Source organism: Gossypium hirsutum, chromosome A01, assembly GCF_007990345.1.
Source record: "Gossypium hirsutum isolate 1008001.06 chromosome A01, Gossypium_hirsutum_v2.1, whole genome shotgun sequence".
Classification (NCBI taxonomy): Eukaryota; Viridiplantae; Streptophyta; class Magnoliopsida; order Malvales; family Malvaceae; genus Gossypium; species Gossypium hirsutum.
In genome coordinates, this window is record NC_053424.1 from 403,821 (window position 1) to 426,613 (window position 22,793).

A 22,793-nucleotide genomic window follows, 5' to 3' on the forward strand; every position below is an offset into this window, starting at 1 on the left:
AAAAACTTATAAATAAATATTAATAATTTTATTTAAGCATAATTAAATATTAATCATAGTTATTATATTTTTTTCTCAAATTTAGGTTTCGAATTTATGATTTAAGATTTAAGTTTTATATCACATTTTTCGGATGTAGGCTTAAAATTTTGAGTTTATAACGAGCTTTAATTTTTAAATTTTAGAGTTTAAAGTTTATATTTAAAATAAAATTATTAATATTAATCTATAACTCATTCATTATTTTTTACTTCAACAGTAATAAACAAGGGTTAGAAATTATTTTAGAGGTGTAACTTTATCATTATACTAATTTGTAATGTTTTAAAAACTAAGAGTATTACATAGAGTTTTTTATTTTTTTAGGGGGAAAAAGACAATTGCTTACCCCTCCCTCTATCCCTAGTGATGAGATGTGTTATTATTCATCGAAAATTATAAAATCACAATGCATAAAATATATTTATTAAATGCAAGTAGAGTAAGGACCAGCAGCCGTTGAAGAACCCGTAGAATGTTTCAATTACAAGTACTATTGTATGTTATAATGATGGAGAGGGTGGGGAGTTGGGCGTTGAGCGTTGAGCGTTGAGCGTTGGGTATTTCTTTTTTCTTTCTTTCTTTTTTTTTTTGTGGTTGTTTTTTTCAATTATTGCGTTTTTTTTCTTCTTTTAGCCTTTGTGTGAATGGTGTTGTTTATGTATTAATGAAGTTCATACGAATATTGAGACAGGGATAGGAAATGGGAGTACTATGGGTTTTGAAAGTTAGGAACATGCATGTTTTTCTGATGTGTGGGGTTGGAGCATGCATATGTTTCTTGTAGTGTGATTTTGAGGGTTTGGAGTCAAAATTAAATTATAACATGCATATGTTTCTTGTGGTGTGATTTTGAGGGTTTGGAGTCGAAATTATATTATACTTTTTTATGAGAATTAATTTTTTTTTGTTATATATGTAAGTTTGTAATTTTAAATGTTTTAAAATGGTTAAATTAAAATTTTTATCATTTTGTAAGAGATGAAAATATAATTTTATTATGTATTAATTTATAATTTTCGAATTTTAGAAAGATTGAAGCATAATTTTTCCATTTTAGAGCCCAATCTATAGTTGTCCTTGAGTCAAAAGAAGGGACCTCAAGTCTCAATTGCATGGCCTGACCTAAGGTGAAATCAACGTTAAGGCTTTGTTTGGGAAACTAGGGAAGTTGTGTAAAGATACAAGTTGGATCAAGTTATGTGAAATCTGGTAAAGGTTTCGGATGCTTAATTGAAATTTTAAAAAATTTTCAGAGGTTTAATAAGAATTTAAAAAAAAATTAGGGTCTAATTAAAATTTTTTTAAAAATTTAAGAGATTTAATGATAATTTTTTTAAAAAAATAAAAATTTAATTAAAATTTTTAAAAAAATTGAAAGGTTTAATGAAAAGTTGTGAAAATGTTGGGGGACAAGGCTCATGGCTCCCATTCCCATTTGCCCCTTATTAAACCAAAATAGATTTGAATTAAAAAAAAATAGATCTCAGGTTTGAAGATTATTTTTGGTAAACCCAAATTTATTTATTTAGCAAATTTAAAATGTAAAAATAATTATATCCTTATTATTATTTATTTAAGTATTTTATTTATTTCTCTATTTTTAATTACAAAATAATAAAAAAATACATATTAAAGTAATATAAAATTAAATACATTTGACTGACTTCATAAAGAAATTATATTTGACTTCAACTCAGATTAAGTATTTAAATTTTATATTTAATTTAGTTATATATTAGGCTTGATATGATTTCCTTAAATTAATTTTTATACAAAATTAATTAGTTATTATTATTTAAAATATTTTGATGAAAAAAATATTAAAATATAAAAGAAAAAATAATCCATCTCAAAATTAATATATAATTAAATTTAAATATTTAACGTGTATTTACATAATAATATTTGAAACGAAAAGAAAAAGTAAAGTAGAATATAAAACAAAATGTAATTATCATTAGTCATATTAAAAAAAAACAAATTAATAACTAATGAAGCATTGACTAATTACAAGGTTAAAGCTTTAAGAACTTTAAAATATGAAGTCCAAGTCTTACTCTATGTAAATTATGTATGTGCTTTTAATACATATTTATTCTAATTTATTTGTTTTGGTCTAAGTTTGAACTCTAGGACGTGGGTTTGAGTGTGTTAAAGTGCATTATCTTCTTATTTATGGGTTGGGAAATGGCTACGGGTAGTTCTAAGTATTGTGTGAAAAAAGAGCAAATATGATCAAAACCTATATGATATTATTAAAAAGAATTTAATTTGAGTCGAAACCTAAGAGGGGTTAGCTGGCTTTGTTTTTCTCAACCAAACTCATCATGGTACGTTTTTCTCAACCTATCTTCATGATTGACTTGTATCAAATTTGCAGAACCTTTTGATGTTGAATATAGAAGGGGCTAGTTGGCCTTATTTTTTGGTTTGTTTGCTTGGCTCATTTGGAAAAACCGGAATCTCTTCATTTTTAAAATGTGTATCTTGGAATTCCTTTGAGATTGCTAAAGTCTCGTACAGTTGGGCGAAACAGTACATGTTAGTTCATAAGGATTTTCAAATTAGGCAGCATGAGGATAGCTCCAGTCAATTTTTGTCAGGAAATTGGGTTCATTTAAATACCGACGAAGCAGTAAAATTGGATTTAGGGGGTCGGCAAAGTGTAGCAAAATGGAAATGGGGAATGGATCCTCAAGTATAATAGGCATTTGGAGAAATGTTTATGCCGAATTATGAGGTACCTTGAATGGTTTGGTCCTTCTCTAACGACACAGTTACAGCAAAGTAGTGATTCATTTAACAATTTGAAGATGTAATTAAAGGTATCTAAAATAATTTATTGGTAGTTTCAAATTCTGCTTTAGTTAAACAAATTCATCAAATTTTAGTACATGAAGATAATTGGATTTTGAGACATGTCTTTTAGAGAGAATAATCAATTTACTAATTATCTAGCCAAAATATCTTTTACGGGAAGGAAAGTTTACATATTTATGATAGTCCGCCAAACGACGTATTAGAAGCATTCCATTTAGATATAATAAATGATATTTATCTTCATTTCAATCTAATGTCTTGTCTTGAAAAAAAAAATAAAAAAATTGAGATATTTGTTCAGGTGAATTAATTATGTACTACCAATTTGCTCCTGTGATAAGTGAAATCAAATCAAATCAATTTTTATTTTTATATGAACTGTGTTTTATTCTTCTAGTTCATAATTTATGCTAAGGTTTTCTTTACGTATAAATATGATGGAATATCCAAAGGTCAAAATTGACGACAAAGATGTCATTATTATTTGGCAACTTAAACATTAAATTTTCAGAATTAGTTATTTGGTGTGTGGGCATATTTAATGGAATTTTAGACCTTTTCAATATATGCAAAGTTCAAGTTTGGATTAAATTACGAAAAATGGTATAATTTAGAGGTTGATTTATCATTTAAGCCTACTTTTTTTGCATTCTCAACAACTTCTATTAACCAATATTAACACCCCTAAAATTTAGATTGATGATCCAATCGATCGGAATGGTTTGATATTGGTCAACCATTAATTTTTTTATCTCAAATTTCAATTTTTTATTTATTTATAGATTCCATGCAATTTCTTCAAATTAAGACTAGTTTAATCTTGGACACAAGTAAAAAGCTGAGGGCATCTAATAGCCAAACCATTGCTATAAATATGAGTGAAGTTAGAAATATTTTGGGGTGGAATTAAATTTTAAATTATAATAAGAGCTAAAATTTAATTTTATCATTATATTAATTAATATATTTATAATGTTTAAAGGACTAAATTAAAATATATCATTTATAAGGAGGCTAAAATATAATTTTACAATTTCTAATTTATAATCTTATACATTTTAAGGGTAAAAATATAATTTTATATATATTATAATTACTATAAATACCCCTTATGCTCCTCCATCAAAAGATACTCTTCTACCTAGCCAAAACTCTGCCCAAATCTCCTTTCTAACTCAGTTTTGTATCAACATATATTAATATTAATATTTTAATAATTAAATATAAATAAAAAATATTTTTATTATTTAATTTGAATTTAAACTAGATCGATCAAGAAGTAAAAAAATATCTCGTCCAAGCTCAAGATCAAATTCTAATGCTTTGCTTATATTTTCATCGAAACACGGTTTTTATTTTCTATATCAATTGTCTACTCAACAAAACTCTAAACCAACATCAACAAAATAAATAACACAAGTAAAGATAACAAAATTAATATGATTCGATTATGAGAGAGAGATGTAGATGCAGAAATTCGAATCTTAAGTTAATCCTTGCTAAAATATTAGAGGCTCTCCCATGAATATTAGGAAGAGTCAATGTTGTGGAGGGGCGCACATGGTTCGACATACCGCATATTGTGAGAGGTGGTTCAACGGACTAAACCTAACACCACGCTTCTCGTTTCTTATTTGTGCACTTTTAGCCAAAATTTATAGCAAACCCTCCGATCACCAATAATTTGAATAACTTTGACTTCACGTTTATATACTACCAAAATTCATACTTAGTTGTAGGGATAAAATTCGGATTGTCAATTCAGACATTGTAAATTTGGATAATATTTAGATTTGTATTTTTAAATTATTATCTACGATAGATTCAAAGCTAATGCATATATATTTCATATATTCATTATCTAAATCCGTAATTTTTATTTGAATAATGAATGAAAATTTGGATTCGGATATTTAAAACTGTTGATTAAAAAATACTTATAATTTTAATTTTATATATACAAAAAGAATTTTAGTAGATTCAAATTTTAGAATTTTAGAAATTTTAAAATCGATTTTTTTATTTTTGCAGATTCGAATATTCGATGGATAATGGTACTTAATTCGGATTTAAATAATAAAATTTGGACAATTTGTAAATAATAAATGGATTTGATTATTTAGGCAGATATACAATTTTGAATTTGAATAATTCAACAAATGCGGATATCCGATCCAGTGTCATTCCTAGTTAATTAAAGCAATAAGTATGGGATGATGATGGGTCAAATGTAAGCAACGACAAAGTTAGAAATTTAGTATCAAGGATGGAATAAAATTATAAATATTTGAGAGACTAAAACTAATAATTTTTTTTAAAAGAACTTTAATCGAGTACCAATATTTTGAGGCTACACGTCGAGTGTAAGGATTTTTGTCTATCTTATTCTAAATCCTTTGACCCATTATTGCTTTAATGAAAATAAATCATTACAAGCATTGAATTGTAGAATTTGAATTCGGGATATCAAAAATTTCAAAGCATTTTCTTTACCATTAATAAAGTGATAAAATTTATTACGTTTGATCCCTCAAATAATTTCTGTCAACGTCTCATTAAAAACTTAAGCTTTATTTTAAAAAATCTATCGATTAAACCTGTTAACATTAATGGGAGACAACATTAATGGCAAACAATACAAAGTGGTGCAAGTTTAGTACCCTAAAGTTGACTTTGAAAAAGTGGCATGGGATAATTTTTTTTGGTCCTTGAGATAATGGGCTATTTATTGTTTGGTCCTTGAACCTCAACTATAAATAGGCCTTCTCATTTCTCATTTCAATCATCCCAACCAATCTTTCTCTCTTAGTTTTCTCTCTTCTCCCATTTGAGAATTCTTAAGGAATTCTATTTGTTTGTAATACTTTGGAGATAGTAAAGTTATCATCTGGTGTTAGTGCCCGAGGACGTAGGTATAATTTACCGAACCTCGTTAAATCTCTTGTGTTCTTTCTTGTCCTATTTTTCTTTCAATATTTGAGGGTATAATAATAGTATTTAATTGTGCTATTAAATTACTATAGAAGGGATATTCTGTCTAAGGAAAGACTTGGTATTTAAGAGATCCATGTGATCCACCTCTCTTCCCTGGGAATTGAACTTTGTGTGATTTTTTAGTACAATAATTTACACGCTTCCGACCCTATTGGAACAACAAGTGGTATCAAGAGCCGAAGGTTAATCGTAGTATGCTCTGTGGTTGCAGTTTAAACTGATCTTCCACATCAGAAAAGATTTCCTTAGGTATATTGAAAGATTATGGAGAAAACGATCGGTGTAGGAGCTTCAACATCGTCCATGTGGACAAGACCGACAATTACAAATGCAAGATTGGCCGTGGAGATCTTTGATGGCACAGGCCATTTTGGTATGTGGCAAAGTGAGGTTTTAGATGCCCTTTTTCAGCAGGGTCTAGACATTGCCATTGATGAAGAGAAACCAGATGATGTACAGGAGAAAGATTGGAAGGCGATCAATCGGTTGGCATGTGGCACAATTCGATCATGCCTTTCTCAAGAGCAGAGGTATGCTTTTTCAAAGGAGACTTCTGCAAATAAGTTGTGGGTGGCACTTGAAGAAAATTTTTTGAAGAAAAACAGTCAAAATAAGCTCCACTTGAAGAAAAGACTGTTTCGCTTCACATACGTCCCAAGTACCACAATGAATGATCACATCACCAAATTTAATCAGTTAGTCACTGATTTGCTGAATATGGATGAGACATTCAAAGATGAAGATTTGGCTTTGATGCTGTTGGGGTCACTTCCTGAGGAGTTTGAGTTCCTAGAAACTACTCTACTTCATGGCAGGAGTGATATATCTCTGAGCGAAGTCTGTGCGGCCTTATACAGTTATGAACAGAGAAAGAAGGACAAACAGAAAAACTCAATCAGAGATACAGAAGCTTTAGTAGTCCGAGGTCGTTCATACACTCGGAAGAAAACTCAAAAGGGGAGATCAAAGTCAAAGTCCAGACTCGGGAAAGATGAATGTGCCTTTTGTCATGAGAAAGGCCATTGGAAGAAAAATTGTCCAAAGCTGAAGAATAAGGGAAAAGTTGCTGTAGATGCTTGTGTTGCAAAGCATGATACTAGTGACTCTGAACTATCACTGGTTGCATCATCATCGTCGTTCCATTCAGATGAGTGGATATTGGATTCGGGTTGTACCTATCATATGTCCCCTAACCGGGAGTGGTTCTCTGATTTAGTAGAACTAAATGGAGGAGTTGTTTATATGGGCAATGACAATGCCTGTAAAACTGTTGGGATAGGTTCAATCCAATTAAAGAATCAAGATGGATCAACCAGAGTTCTGACTGATGTTCGGTACGTGCCCAGTTTGAAGAAAAATCTCATCTCATTGGGAGCCTTGAAATCCAATGGTTCAGTTGTTACTATGAGAGATGGGATTTTGAAAGTGACATCTGGCGCACTTGTGATATTGAAGGGCATCAGGAAAAATAACTTGTATTACTACCAAGGTAGTACAGTTATTGGAGCAGTCGCTGCAGCTTCCGGCAACAAAGAATTGGACTCAATACAGTTGTGGCATATGAAGTTGGGACATGCCAGCGAAAAATCCTTGCAAATTCTGGGAAAGCAAGGATTGTTGAAAGGTGCAAAGGCTTGCAAATTAAAATTTTGCGAGCATTATGTTCTGGGAAAGCAAAAGAGAGTGAAATTCGGTACTGCTATCCATAATACAAAAGGTATTTTGGAATATGTTCACTCAGATGTGTGGGGGCCTTCCAAGACACCTTCATTGGGAGGAAAACACTACTTTGTTACTTTTGTTGATGACTTTTCCAGAAGAGTTTGGGTGTATACCATGAGAACTAAGGATGAAGTGCTTAGAGTTTTTCTTAAATGGAAAACTATGATCGAAAACCAGACTAGCAAGAAAATCAAGCGGCTTAGGACGGACAATGGAGGGGAATATAAAAGTGATCCGTTCTTCAATGTGTGCCAAGAGTATGGTATTGTTCGACACTTCACAGTTAGGGATACACCACAGCAGAATGGATTGGCAGAGCGTATGAATCGAACATTGCTGGAGAAAGTTCGATGTATGTTGTCCAATGCTGGGTTGGGCAAGCAATTTTGGGCTGAGGCTGTGACATACGCTGGCCGTCTTGTTAATCGTTTGCCATCATCTGCATTAGAAAGAAAAACTCCTGTGGAGGTATGGTCTGGAAAACCGGCTACAGATTATGATTCCTTACATGTGTTTGGAACCACTGCATATTACCATGTGAAGGAGTCAAAGTTAGATCCGAGGGCAAAGAAAGCTCTCTTTATGGGAATCACTTCTGGAGTGAAGGGATTTCGTCTTTGGTGCTTAAGCACAAAGAAAATGATCTGTAGCAGAGATGTTACCTTTGATGAATCTGCCACATTGAAAAAGGTAGCAGATAAAGATATTCAGATGAGCAATACTCCACAGCAGGTGGAGTGTACTCCAAAACAGGTGGAGTTTGAGCAGATGGGGATTTGCCCAGTTAATAAGTCTAATTCTCCAGCCACAATGGAGGAATTAGAGGTTGAAGAGGTTCTGACCCAAGAACCACTAAGTACACCAGAACCAGTTGCAGTTGCAAGGCCACGGAGAGAAATTCGTAAACCTGCTCGATTTACTGATATGGTGGCCTACGCCCTTCCCGTTGTTGATGATATTCCTATCACTTATCAAGAAGCAATGCAAAACTTAGAAAGTGATAAATGGAAAAGCGCCATGGATGAGGAAATGCAGTCTCTCCGGAAGAACAATACTTAGGAGTTGGCGCAATTACCGAAAGGTAAAAGGGCAATCGGATGCAAGTGGGTATTCGCAAAGAAAGATGGATCTCCTAGCAAGAAGGATATTCGCTACAAGGCAAGATTGGTAGCTAAAGGCTACGCTCAGAAGGAGGGAATTGACTACAATGATGTATTTTCCCCTGTTGTGAAGCATTCCTCCATTAGAATTTTGTTGGCCTTGGTAGCACAGTTGAATTTGGAGCTAGCTCAACTTGATGTTAAGACGGCTTTCTTGCATGGTGAGTTAGAAGAGGAGATCTATATGACTCAGCCAGAAGGATACACAGATGCTGGTGGTAGAAATTGGGTTTGTAAGCTTAACAAATCGCTATATGGATTGAAGCAATCCCCGAGGCAGTGGTACAAGCGATTTGATAGCTTTATGAGAAGGCAGAAGTACACAAGAAGCAAATATGACAATTGTGTATATTTGCAGAAGCTGCATGACGGATCTTTCATTTATCTACTCTTGTATGTTGATGATATGTTAATCGCTTCGAAGAGCCAAAATGAGATAGATAAGCTGAAGGCTCAGTTGAATCAAGAGTTCGAGATAAAAGATCTAAGTGAGGCCAAGAAGATTCTCGGCATGGAGATAAGTAGAGATAGACCGAGAGGCAAGCTCTGTTTAAATCAGAAGCAATATCTAAAAAAGGTATTACAATGTTTTGGTGTAAATGAAAACACAAAACATGTAAGTACCGCACTTGCTTCTCATTTGAAACTTAGTGCTCAATTATCTCCGAAGACTGAAGATGAAAGAGAATATATGGCGAAAGTCCCATATGCTAATGCAGTTGGGAGTTTGATGTATGCGATGGTGTGTACGAGGCCTGACATTTCACAAGCTGTTGGAGTTGTGAGCAGGTATATGCATGATCCTGGAAAAGGACATTGGCAAGCTGTGAAATGGATTCTACGGTATCTTCGAAAAACCGTAGATGTTGGTTTAATTTTTGAACAGGATGAAGCACTTGGTCAGTTTGTAGTTGGATATGTTGATTCCGACTTTGCTGGTGATTTAGATAAACGTCGTTCAACTACGGGGTATCTGTTTACTCTTGCGAAAGCCCCAGTAAGTTGGAAGTCTACCTTACAGTCTACAGTAGCTGTGTCTACTACAGAGGCAGAATATATGGCAGTTACAGAAGCTGTTAAGGAGGCTATTTGGCTTAATGGATTGTTGAAAGACTTAGGAGTTGTTCAAAGTCACATAAGTTTATATTGTGACAGTCAGAGCGCTATTCATTTAGCGAAAAATCAAGTCTATCATTCAAGAACCAAGCATATCGACGTAAGATATCACTTTGTGCGGGAAGTCTTTGAAAAAGGAAAAATTCTACTTCAGAAGATTCCGACAGCAGATAATCCCGCAGATATGATGACCAAGGTGGTAACAACAATCAAGTTTAGTCATTGTTTGAACTTGATTAACATCCTGAGAATTTGAGCACCTTCAGGTGTATGGCGCTCGAAAGTGCATTTGTAGGCACTACAAAAGATAACTTTATCGAATTTGGGGAGTTGAAGGAAGTGTGTGAAGATGTGATTATCCTAATCAAATCTTCAAGGTGGAGATTGTTAACATTAATGGGAGACAACATTAATGGCAAACAATACAAAGTGGTGCAAGTTTAGCACCCTAAAGTTGACTTTGAAAAAGTGGCATGGGATAATTTTTTTTTGGTCCTTGAGATAATGGGCTATTTATTGTTTGGTCCTTGAACCTCAACTATAAATAGGCCTTCTCATTTCTCATTTCAATCATCCCAACCAATCTTTCTCTCATAGTTTTCTCTCTTCTCCCATTTGAGAATTCTTAAGGAATTCTATTTGTTTGTAATACTTTGGAGATAGTAAAGTTATCATCTGGTGTTAGTGCCCGAGGACGTAGGTATAATTTACCGAACCTCGTTAAATCTCTTGTGTTCTTTCTTGTCCTATTTTTCTTTCAATATTTGAGGGTATAATAGTAGTATTTAATTGTGCTATTAAATTACTATAGAAGGGATATTCTGTCTAAGGAAAGACTTGGTATTTAAGAGATCCATGTGATCCACCTCTCTTCCCTGGGAATTGAACTTTGTGTGATTTTTTAGTACAATAATTTACACGCTTCCGACCCTATTGGAACAACAAAACCAACTATATACAGTAAAGCTAGCATATTCTTTTTTTAAAGTTCCTAACTAAAATCTACAAAATTAATAAAAAATCAATAAATTAGAGTTAAATTTTTTGTCAATTATGTGCATGATTGGTTAGAGCACAATTTTGGCTTAATGTCGTGAAGCATGGGGACTGACCCAAGTTTCTAGGGCTCATAATTGAGAGATTAGTTAAAGTCTCGATGCTTGATTTCATGTCCTAAATTTAGTAAGATGTGGAGCTTAATTTGCTGACAAATGTTGTCTTTTTTCACTTTTTTATTGCTACTTTAAGACAGTCAATGTTATCATTTGGGGGTACCTAATTTATTTGCATTACATTTCAAAAGAAGGGTCATCATGTAGGTCATCATTTAGAATCAGTTGTGTTAGGTTCACAGATTTTCACCATGTGTTTTTGTTAAGTAATCTAATCACTTCATATAAAATTAAGTAATTTAATTTTGGGTAAATTATGGTAGAAGTCACTCGATTCTTTTTTTTTGTCACATAATTATGAAAAGTTATAAAATAATCACCTAACTATTCAATTTTGATTTTTTTTTGTCACCAGTTGGCTAATGTAACACCGAAAACTCCAAGATAATTAGGTGACCAAAAAAGACAAAATTGAATAGTTGAATGATCATTTTAAAACTTTTCATAATTAAATAACTACTAATGTAGTGCACCCTTTAATATTTATAAAGATTAAATTGCATATTTTAATGTTTGTTCGGTCAAGTGGTAAGAGATTCGAATCTTGTCAATAGAGGAAACAACACTGAGAGAACTTACTGCTCGAAATGAAATTTGACCCAACTCGATTCCAACAGATTTAGTCAGGCTCTTGGGGCATTTGCATATTTAACTACAACACATGAAATGTTATTAGTGCTGGTTACGCTTGTCAAGTGCAACTCTAGTTGCAACTTAACTTGCATCTAGATGTTATGTAATTTGTCATATTTGATTGACATTTTTTAATTGAAAATTTTGGACTTTTTAATGTATATACTTGGAGAATTTTTAGCAGCACTTTATTGAGTTAAGCGTGAAGAAAATCAAGTCAAAGGATTCTTTGAAGATTTTTAATGTAATTGAGTTTCTTTTTTAAGAAGATTACTCTTAGAATATCTTAGTTATTTTGTTCCATATTGAAGAAATTAGTTTTTACAAACTTTTAAAGCCAATTTACGGAAAAAAATATTAGTTTATTATTAAGCATGAGATTGAGAGCACTTGTTTGGAATATTTTTAGTGCATTATTATTGTAAAAAAATTGTTCTCTTTGTTCAAAGTTGCGACTTGATAAGTATGTTAAACTTAAATCACATTTGTACTCCAGATTAGTAATAGATTACTCTCTGAACAAAACCTAACAGAAGTAACAACATAGGTGGATTTGAGGGGGGTAGGCAGGGGCTTTGGCCCCTAAAAATGAAAAACTTTCAATTCAATCCTTTTATAAATAAAGAAATTATAAATTAGTATATATAGTAAAATTACATTTTGCTTCCCCAAATGAAAAAAATTATGTTTAATTCCTTTAAAAATGATGAAATTATAAATTAATACTTCATAAACTCATATTTTAATCTCTCCGAAAATTTTATAACTAAATTCTGGCCCCTATTAAAAAAAAATTATGTATTCCCCCTAGATAAAAAGTTTCTGACCAATTTCTACATTCATATGCTCTCATATTATATATATATATATATATGTATATACACATTTCCATTTTTGTTCTTTAGCATCCCATTTCGATGTAAGTTTATGCTTCTCCATTTTTATTGTACATTCATTGTCAGATTATATCTGATTCAATAATTGTTATTGTACTTCGATTCTTCAATTATTTGGCCTCCAACTTTAGCATTATTGTTCTATTGATTTTCTCAAAATAAAAACACTTCATATGCTACATAATTATATATATATATATTACAATAACATTCCTTCCTCAATTAAAAACAAAAACAAAAGAGGAAACAATGATCACACATTAAGCTCTTCTTCCTCTTCCTAAATACATTAATGGCTATTCTTAAGTACTACAATTACTGCCACACACACAGACATATATAAGGGTGAGATCCATGCAAGTCCACCATTTTTTCTTCTTCATTTGACCTTCGGAATTTTTCATGCTGCATATTTAAAGAGAAAATCAACAAAGGGATTAGCCATGTAATAAGTTTAATTAAAATATGTCATAAATCTTTATACTCTTCGAAAATTTAGATTTTTTTTAATTACATGTTACCAGATGAGTGTTTTTTTTATTTCAAAATATCGCACCAATAAATTTAATAAAAAAAATTAACCTTGTTAATAGTTAGACATAAAGTTTTAAATTTAAAAAATAGAAAAATTAAATTCTAAATTTTCAAAAAATATATATAAGTACTTATGGCATATTCTAAACCATTAAAATTCTTTCAAGATGCATGGCTCCATGCATTATAATTAATGATATTATCAAAACTTTGTAGGTTTAGGTTATATTTACAAACCCGAGACATAATTCATTTGGTTCGTACAATCACCTTCAAGAAGTAACATTTAAAAAAATTTGAATTGATGATATAATACAAATTAGGGTTAGTATTGATTTGTTAAAGAAATATATATAAAATTAGGGTTAGTTAAATCTCTAAGTTACTTAATAATCAACATCGGCTATCAAACACGTGTATTTCAAGAAAAAGTTCGGAATAACACAGCTGAACATCGATATCACCCTCTCGGGTTTTTTACCTTGACGATTCCCGGTAACGGTCCAATAGTCGGGGAAAGGAACCCGACCCGACTCGATGCGTCTAACATCTTCAAGAAGAAGCTCATAGTGCTTCTTCACTTCCTCAACAGTTTTCTCTCCCACAGCTTTAGCAACATTGTACCAACGATCTGGTGTGTCCTTGTCGTAAACAGCTAAAGCCCTTTCGAAATCTTTGTTTTGCTTGGCTGTCCATGAACCAGACATTGAAATCGATGACATTTTTTTTTTCTTCTCTTAAGGCTAATGAAAATGTAATAATGTTAGCAGTTTCAAATTTTAAATAAAAATAAAATAAAAAAAGAGGAAAATCATCAAAATTTGGAAATGATGAAGAAGGATATATAAAGAGGATGATGGTAATGAGCAAAAGCTTTGGCAATGGCGGCTCTTTATAAGCAAGAAGAGTAAGGGGAGTTAGGGGTGGTGGTGGGGTATACGACCAGTTGGCATACGAACTTCCAAAAACCATTGTGGAATTTTTAATGATTTATTGGATTCTTTATTTTTCTAGGGGTTTGATTCTAATTAAAAGTTGTAAAAAAAATGATAAATTTTGAAAATTTTAGAGGATTTGATTAAAATTTGCAAAGCTTTTGTAGGGATTAATTAGAATTTTTAGCAGGATAGCTCTTTTTACCATCTGCCCCTACTCGGAAGTATATATATATGTTTCATATATATTTGAATTTGACGTGGATAAACTTATCAATTGGACAAATTGAGTAGTTGTATGAATCTTGCCAATTCATATTTTGAATATTTTTAGGATATTTTGATTCGGGTTAGTTTTGAGTTTAAATCATTCTAGTTTTGGGTTGTTTTAAATTTTAGTCATATAAATTTATGGGTCGAGTTATTCATATTGATTCATTATGAATTCAAATAATTTTAAGTTTCAATTATTTCGGGTTGCTTTAATTTTGATTTACTTCAAGATTCAAATTTATACCAATTTAGGTTCAGGTTGGATAAGTTTAAGTTATTATTTTTTTACTATTAAATCAAATTAAATCAGGTTTAAATCTCGATTCATTAAATTAAATTTTCAGGTTTATATAAGAATTGATAGATCTAGATGTGAGCCTATAAAGCATGGTTTCCAAATATAGTAAGTTATGTGACCATGTGAAATTAAAAAAAAAAAAACTTTTTTTAAAAAGTTAAAGATATTATTCTTAGAAAGGAAGGGGTAGTGTTTCTTCAAAAGTATTTCTTTTTAAAAAAATAATATATATAAACTATTTAATAAAACATAAATAATCTCGTAAAAATATTTTTAAAAATAAAATTTTTAATTAAATCGGTATCTAATTAAATAGTGAGAGAAACTCAGTTAAAATTTTTATTATTAATATAGATAAAAAGAACTTTAAAAATTAAGATACATTATTTATTTCTATTAAAATATTTTTTGAACAACCTCATTATAGCTTCTGATAGTATTTGTTATTTTTGAAATAATGTTTAAAATTACCTATAATCCTTTCTCAACTCATAAATAAGAGGATAATGCGCTTCAACACATTCAAACTCACGTACTTTTCAATTAGCAACAATTTAAATGAATTAAAATTTGAATTTTTTCAAATAATTTCTATATAAAAAGAAAGTGAGTATGTTGAATTATGAGATAGGGTAAAATAGTTCATTTTGTTTTCGTCGTGCTAAAAGATCATGTGAATCGGTGAAGTGATTCTTATGTTAGTAAAATGTAATGCTTGAAAAGTGCAAGACTCCGCAAAAACAGGATTTTCCCTTGTTTTCGCTAGTAATTGACATTGTTCACGTGCTCTTTTTAACTACGATTTTCCCCCTTACTTCCCTTCCCACCAATGTAATTTCATTTTACATGAATGAGGATTGGATGTGAATGTATATTTGGAGCTAAAGTAGAACAAAAATTCAAAGTTTAATTTAGGTTAAAATATGTTTTAGGAGGGGTAGGAATTGAATTATAAATTTTTAAAATGTTAAAATATAATTTTATCATGTATTAGTTTATAATTTTATCATTTTTGAAAAGGACTAAATATTTTTTTAAAGATTTTGGGGGTCAAAGTATAATTTTATCGTATAAATTTATAATTTAATATTTTTAAGGGGGTTGAAATGTAATTTTCTATTTTTTTGGGCGCCATGCCCCTACTTGTCCCCTTTGCATTTTTCCTTACTTTTACTTTTCAGATTTCAAAACTTAAGTCTAATAGTTAACATTTTGAAATTTAAAAAAAAAACTCACTTGATATTTGGTGGAAATGTAACTAAAAAATGACAATGTAATGAACTTAAATTTAATGAAATAATTTTAACAGTGTTAACAGTTGGATCTAAATTTTAAAAACTGAAAAGTAGAGAGATTAAAATTTAAACTTACAAAGAGTACAAAAATTAATAACACATTTTAACCTTCAATTTATTAATGCATTTGAAAAGTAGGGATGATAACAAGACAGGATAGAATGGATTTTTCTTGTCCGCTTTGGTCTCGATTCAATTTTCACTTGTGAATACCTTAACTTGTCCTATCTTGAACCGTATTTAATAGATTAACACTTAACTCTGACCCCAACCCTAAAGTGATTTTCTCGATCCACAATTTTAGAACGTTTTATATAAGAATATAGAGAATTGTTATGAAATTAAAAGATAGATATTTTAGTAAATATATCGATATGGAATGGGACGAATTTTACTTAAATTCAACTCCAACCAAACCTCAAAAGTCTCAATGAAAAACCAACCTTCCCCACCCTAAACCCAATTTTTGAAAAAGAAATCATTTCCAATAGGGTCGAGGCCAGTCAAAATTCATTTGTTTCAGGTTTTTCTGTCATCTCTATTGAGCAAAAAATATTTCTTTAATTAAAAATGATCGGATTCAAACATAGAATACATTGAATAGTGATCTCTAAAAAGTAATTATATTAACTATGTGAACTAATCTTTAAGATTGACTTCGAGTTCGATTTCTATTTCTCCTCTATAGAGGGAAGAACTTAAAGAGGGTAGGCAGGGCTTCTTCTAAAAAATGAAAATTTGTTTGCTTAGTCTCATCTAAAATAATAAAGTCATAAATTTATATATGATAAAATTATATTTTGACTTTCAAAAATTAAAAAAAACTCATTTTAATCTCTTAAAATGATGAAATTATAAATTAATAAAAAATAATTTTATGTTTTGAGCCTTCAAAAATTTATAATAAAAATTCGACCCTAAAAGAATTTCTAAATCCGTCCCTGCCTCCGTATGTTCTTGCTCAGCTCCTTGTATACTCTCAATCCCAGGTGAGGTCCATTCTCCAAACATAGACCAATAACTCTGAAAAGATCAATTCTTCAAAGATGCTGAGATTCAAATACCATATAAATTTTAATTGTAAAAATATATAAATATTCATATAAAATTATTTTTGAACAGTAAAATTAATTATTTGAGTAGATCAGACTAAACTTGACCTGGACTATTAGAATTTTTAAAAAGATTCGAGCCTTGACTCGACCAATGAATACTATGGTGGGATGTTTTTGGAGTATACTTTTCTACGTAGGGGAAAATTAGGTTGATGTTAGTACAGTGTGTCGTCAACAACATTTCCAGGCATTTTCTAGCTGGCTTTCTTAATTTTTCTTACCAAAGGTCAAACATATGTTACCCACTTTTTCATTTTACAATTTGGGAGCTTCTTACAATTTGTTCAAATGTTTGGTTTTTCCGGTAAATGGCTTTGTCTTAGCAACATTTCTTTTGACCGGACATGTGTTACAAGTTTTTCGAGTAGATCTGATGAAGTAAACATGTTTATGATTTATTATTTTCGGGATTTATACATATATATCTTTGAAGAGAAATTTTTGAGGTGTTGTATGTTTGAAACCTATAAGTGTTTTATACATTGTAGAGCATGATTTATTATTTTCGTGTGTCACGTACGATTTGACTAACGATGCGCTTTCACTTTGTTGAATCTGATGCCTCTTTAGGCAACTTCAGGCACTCGAGCTCTCTACAAAATTGAGAAACAAAACTTGTGATCGAAACAATAACAACTCATTGAGGGATCCACTGACTCTAGATAAACAATACTCCAAAAAGTTTTCCTGAAAGTACCGAAAAGCTCTCAATAAACCTAAAAATATTGATAATTTCAAAAAATGATACACTTGAAATACATCGGTAATGACAAACATAAATATAGATCGATATATATATAGAGAGAGAGTGTCTGGGTTAACCATGTTTTTTAGCTTCATGTACATGCATGGTGTGTGAAATGACCCAAACTAAGGTTATTGGGTCATATTAAGCTTGTTTAAGGGCTAAAAGAGTGAAAGTTTACTCGAAATTTGAGAGATTATATAAAAATATTAAGTTTGAAAAATAAAATTTTAGTAAAAAAATGCTTATTTAAAATTTGGGTCAATCTCAAGCTCTAAATTAGAGCCCAAGTCCACCCAACTTGACCCGTTTTCAAATTTATGATGTGCTATTAATTTTATTTGATATATTATGTAATATATATCATATGAAAATTAAATATACTATACTATAATGCAAATATTTTAAAATATAGTGTATTTTAGAATAATAAAAGAAAAAATATAATGGTAGTAATATATATAATTACTAAATATTAAATAAAATAACAATAATAATAATAATAATAATAATATAGGCAAACCTAAATGAGTTTAAGTTAACCATTTATAAATATGAACAAATTTAGACAAAATTTGATATCCATATTTTGGGCTAGAATGGGCTTGAACAACTATACATGATATTAATACCATTCATAGGCCTAACTCGAACTCGATCTAGCCTAATTCATAAACATATGTAGTTCATATAATCACACTTAGAATGATATTTAATAGGGACAGATCTCAAAATTGCATATGAACTTTAGTTTAATGTGTAATTGTATACATGAATTTTAATTTGATGCAATTATACACGTGAAACTTTGATTGTGTTTCAAATGTATATATGAAACTTTAATTTTGATTCAATCATACACATTTAAAAAAATTAAATACATCAATTTATTTTTATATTAGATAAATATAATTATCTCTGTCTGTAATATATAAATATAAAATAGTGTTATATCAATAATTGTATTAATAATTTATGAGAATAAGATCAAATTAAAATTTTATGTATAAAATTACACAAAATTAATATTCTTGTACACAATTGCACGAAAAAGAAAAAAGAAAAGGTGAGAAACAAAGATAGGATGGATACGACACATGCTAAATTATTTGATGCTATAAATTAAAAAATAGTTCCCAAAATGTGCATAACATGTTCAAAGTTGGCATCAAATAAAAATAAACTCAAATACTACTATATAGGAGAAAGGTTATCCATGATTTGAGTACCTTATTTGAGTATTGGGAATTGGTGCCCCAACACAGAATCAATGCCCCTTGAGCGTGACTGCTCCACACCTTATCGGCGCCCTTGCCCCGTCCTTTGCTTGACCCTGCGCCGCGATTTGGCACCCCAGCGCTGGTTACATTATTTCGACATAATTCTCTGCATTTTGTTCGAGTTTTGAGGGCGTTTTGGTCTTTTTCAAGCAAGCTTCTGTACCTTAATTTAGGTTAATTAGACAATATAAATACTAGATTTTTAGAGGGAAGTTAGGACTTTTTTAGTTGTTTTCTAACTTTAGTATTTCTCTTGTTATTTCTACTCTATGTCATAGTAAATTTCAAAGTTTAATTTTTTAAAGTTTATGAAATCTAATTATTCTTAAACCTTTCTTGGTTCTTTAGTATTTGCATGTCTCCTGGTTTAATAAAAAATATTTAGACTTTTTGAATATATATCTACATATAATACATTATAATATCACAAAAATTTATACATAAATAAAACTAAATACAAATAACTATAACATTTTATAAGTTATATAATTTGATTTACTATCAATGCATAAATTTATATATATTAAGAGTGCATCTGATGTAAAAGTGAGGAATTCAGTCGTTCTACATTTAATTTTAAAGCAAATAGGTAAAATATGAACTAGAATGGTTCAATGTAAAAAAAAAAAAAAAAACTAACTTCTCATGTTTCAAAAGGGAAAAAAAAAAACTTTGATATTTAGCTCAAGGGTGTTAACTTTGATACCCATATCGTGGGTTCAAGTCTGTTAGGTTCGAAAGTATCAATAGGGAGGTGAATTTGTACAAACAAAAAACATACATAAACAACTAGACATGGCAACACAAATATGCTTGAATCAAAGAATCACTAGATGAATCCTTTTTGTAACCAAAAAGCATATTGAATCAACGTACCAAGCATCTTAAAATGAAAAAATAAGACACAGAAACTTAGCAATGGCATATTAAGCACATGTCACATATTTCAAATATGTTTGTATACACTTGCACCTATATACAACCTATATAAGCTTAGGACCACCTATTCACAATAAATTTATATTATAATATACACTATTTACATGGATTAAACAAAGCTTAACTTAAAAATTTTAAAATTTATTTTTGCTTTGTTAATTGGCTATCGTGATAGTAAAACTTGAAATTTACATTTTTAATGAACTTGAACTTTTCTAACAACTTTCAAACAATGAAACAAATTTGTTCAAGTGATCAAATGACCTTATTAACAAGGAAATCTAAAAATAAAAACTCAAAAGCTCATTTCCTTGAACTCATAATGGATAAAAAAGTGTAGAAATATCATTTTAAAGCTCTTTGAACCATTTAGTGAAGTATTATAACATGATTTAAGTATGTCTAAATGATTTCAATATCCATAAATCATCAAAATCAAATTTTGGTCATGTAAGCTCTAAGAGCCCATCAAACTGGCATTCAAAAACATTAAAATTCAAATTATTACAAGTTTTTCAAATTTCTTTATCTAAACACGCTTAAAACTAAATTCTCAAAACCTTCAAATCATTTTCTCAATTGTCACTTGCTTAAATGATTTTTTAAAATTCTTTTTGCTAAAATAATTTTTCAACAACAAAAACTATGAAGCTTTGTATGCTCCTAAGATGTGCAAGACTGCAATGTATTATAATAGGCATTCCTCCTTTAAACATCTTCAAGCATGATTATATTAAAACATGTTTAGAAATAATAAGTCAATAGGCAACCGATTAACACATAATTAATAAAATGTAAGACTAAAGGTCTTCCATCATTCTTAGTGTGTTTAGAGCATCTAAAATTTTGTACTTTGCTCCTCATTGCTCAAACAAACTTGCAAGAGACATTCACTTGGATTTAGGTACCCAAATTGCTTTGAATCCTTGAATATTAATCATTAAGTCTCATGTTATTTTTAGAACCCATATTTGTTTAATTTATATTGAATTATTTTCTTTATTGGACAAGTATGTAATGTATAACCATGGAAATGATAATGTTCACACTTTACCATTTTTGACGAGTTTTTAAAAATAAATTCTTTTTCTTTACTCAAGCTTTCAAGTTTCATTTTCAATTTTAGATTTTCTTTTGCAAATGGAACACACTTAATTTTAAAAGTTTCTAAGTCATTTGTCAAATTTTCATTATGGCTTTCAAAAACACTTTTAGTTTTCCAGAGAAAATCATTTTCAACCTTGAGTTTAGAAATCATTTTCTTATACTTGGAATTCATGGTCTCGAATCCCATAGCTAACTCACTAAAAACATTTTGTAACACATTAAAAGTATAAGAATTAAAATCTCATGAGTTAGAAGATACTTTGGGCTCTTCAAGAGCCATAAAGCAAATGTTGTCAATGCCTTCATCATTGGAGTCATCATCATTGGAAGTGTCACTATTACTCCAAGTGGCTATCGTGGCTTTCTTTTTTTTTTTTTGCTTCTTCCTCAAAGGTCATACTTGTTTTGCCCCAACTTTTGCAAATATAACAAGCCATTTTCTTTTCTTTTTGAAGCCTCTTGCCTTTATCTATCTTCGTGAACCTTTGGAATTCTTGGCAAGTAGGATCACCTCTTCATCATCCTCATCCTTATCATCTTCATCATTTCTTTCTTCATGGATGGATGACTTTAGTGCTATTCCTACTTCTATTGGTTTTTTATGTTACAATTTCATCTCATAGGTGAGGACTGAACCTCTGAGTTCATCTAGAAAAAGCTTATCCAAGTCCTTTGATTCCTTAATATCTGTCACTTTAGCTTCCTATTCATTTGGTAGACTACTTAGCAATTCCTTCACCATTTCTTTGTTGGAATAAGCCTTCCCAATTGCCCTCAACCCATTGATGATGTTGGTGAATATATCGAACATTTCTTTGATGCTCTCTCCCAACTTCACCTTGAAAAGCTTATAGCCAAGTGTGAGTAGACCAATATTGGATTCATTGACTTGGCTAGTTCTTTCATGAGTGGTGGCAAGCTTGTCCCAAACTTCCTTGGCATTTTGATATTGTGGCACTCTATTATACATATTAGACCCTAATACATAAAAGAGAAACATATGGTCTTAGCATTGAGTTGAGCTTTATGCTTGTCACCTTCTTCCCATTCATCTCCGTCATCAGGCACCTTCAAGTCTCCATTAGAGATGACCTTCCATACATGACAGTTATTTGGTTGAATGGAGAGTATTATCCTTGTCTTCCAATATGAATAACACTCTTTACTAAAGTAAGGAGATCTTGTAACAAATTATCCATCTCTTAAGCTAGTTGAGTTGAAATAATGTGTCATTTTCAAACTTGATATTTGTGCCTTGAATCGTGTTTTTGGTGGTGCAATCTTCAATAGAGAGCTAACTTTGATGACAATTTTAGGTCCTAAAATACCAAGTAGGGGTGAATTGATATCTTAAAACTATTCTAAAATAAAACAGAAAATGAGAATAGTTTGGACAATTTGATTTATAATGGTTCGACCCTAATTTCCTACCTTCACTACCTTAGTACACCTCAACTAAAGATTTTCCTAATTCACTAGAAGAATTGCTACCTTTCAAAGAAAATGTATAACATTTACAATCTTTTATCTTTTGACAAAAGCTAAGATAGAACCTTTCCCCTAGTTTTTATAGCTAAACTAAAACTCTCTAGCTTTTTTGGCTCAATTAGAAACCATTTACAATCTACTTAAGGTTTATAAAACCTTAAGTATACTCTTTACAACAAATAGAAGATGAGCAAACTAATAAGAACCTCCCTTTAATAGGTGTGTGTTT

General features: G+C 30.5%; 1 protein-coding gene across 1 annotated transcript; it reads right to left on the bottom strand.

Annotated features, from left to right (window-relative positions):
- Positions 1 to 12,668: 12,668 nt before the first annotated feature.
- Positions 12,669 to 13,953, bottom strand: LOC107944168 (protein RADIALIS-like 2). The gene is made up of 2 exons (XM_016877999.2): positions 13,571 to 13,953; positions 12,669 to 12,960 (listed from the first exon to the last, which is right to left on the bottom strand). Exons 1-2 carry the CDS (start codon positions 13,809 to 13,811, stop codon positions 12,956 to 12,958), a joined length of 246 nt encoding a protein of 81 aa, XP_016733488.1. The 5' UTR covers positions 13,812 to 13,953; the 3' UTR covers positions 12,669 to 12,955.
- Between the last annotated feature and the right edge of the window lie 8,840 nt (positions 13,954 to 22,793).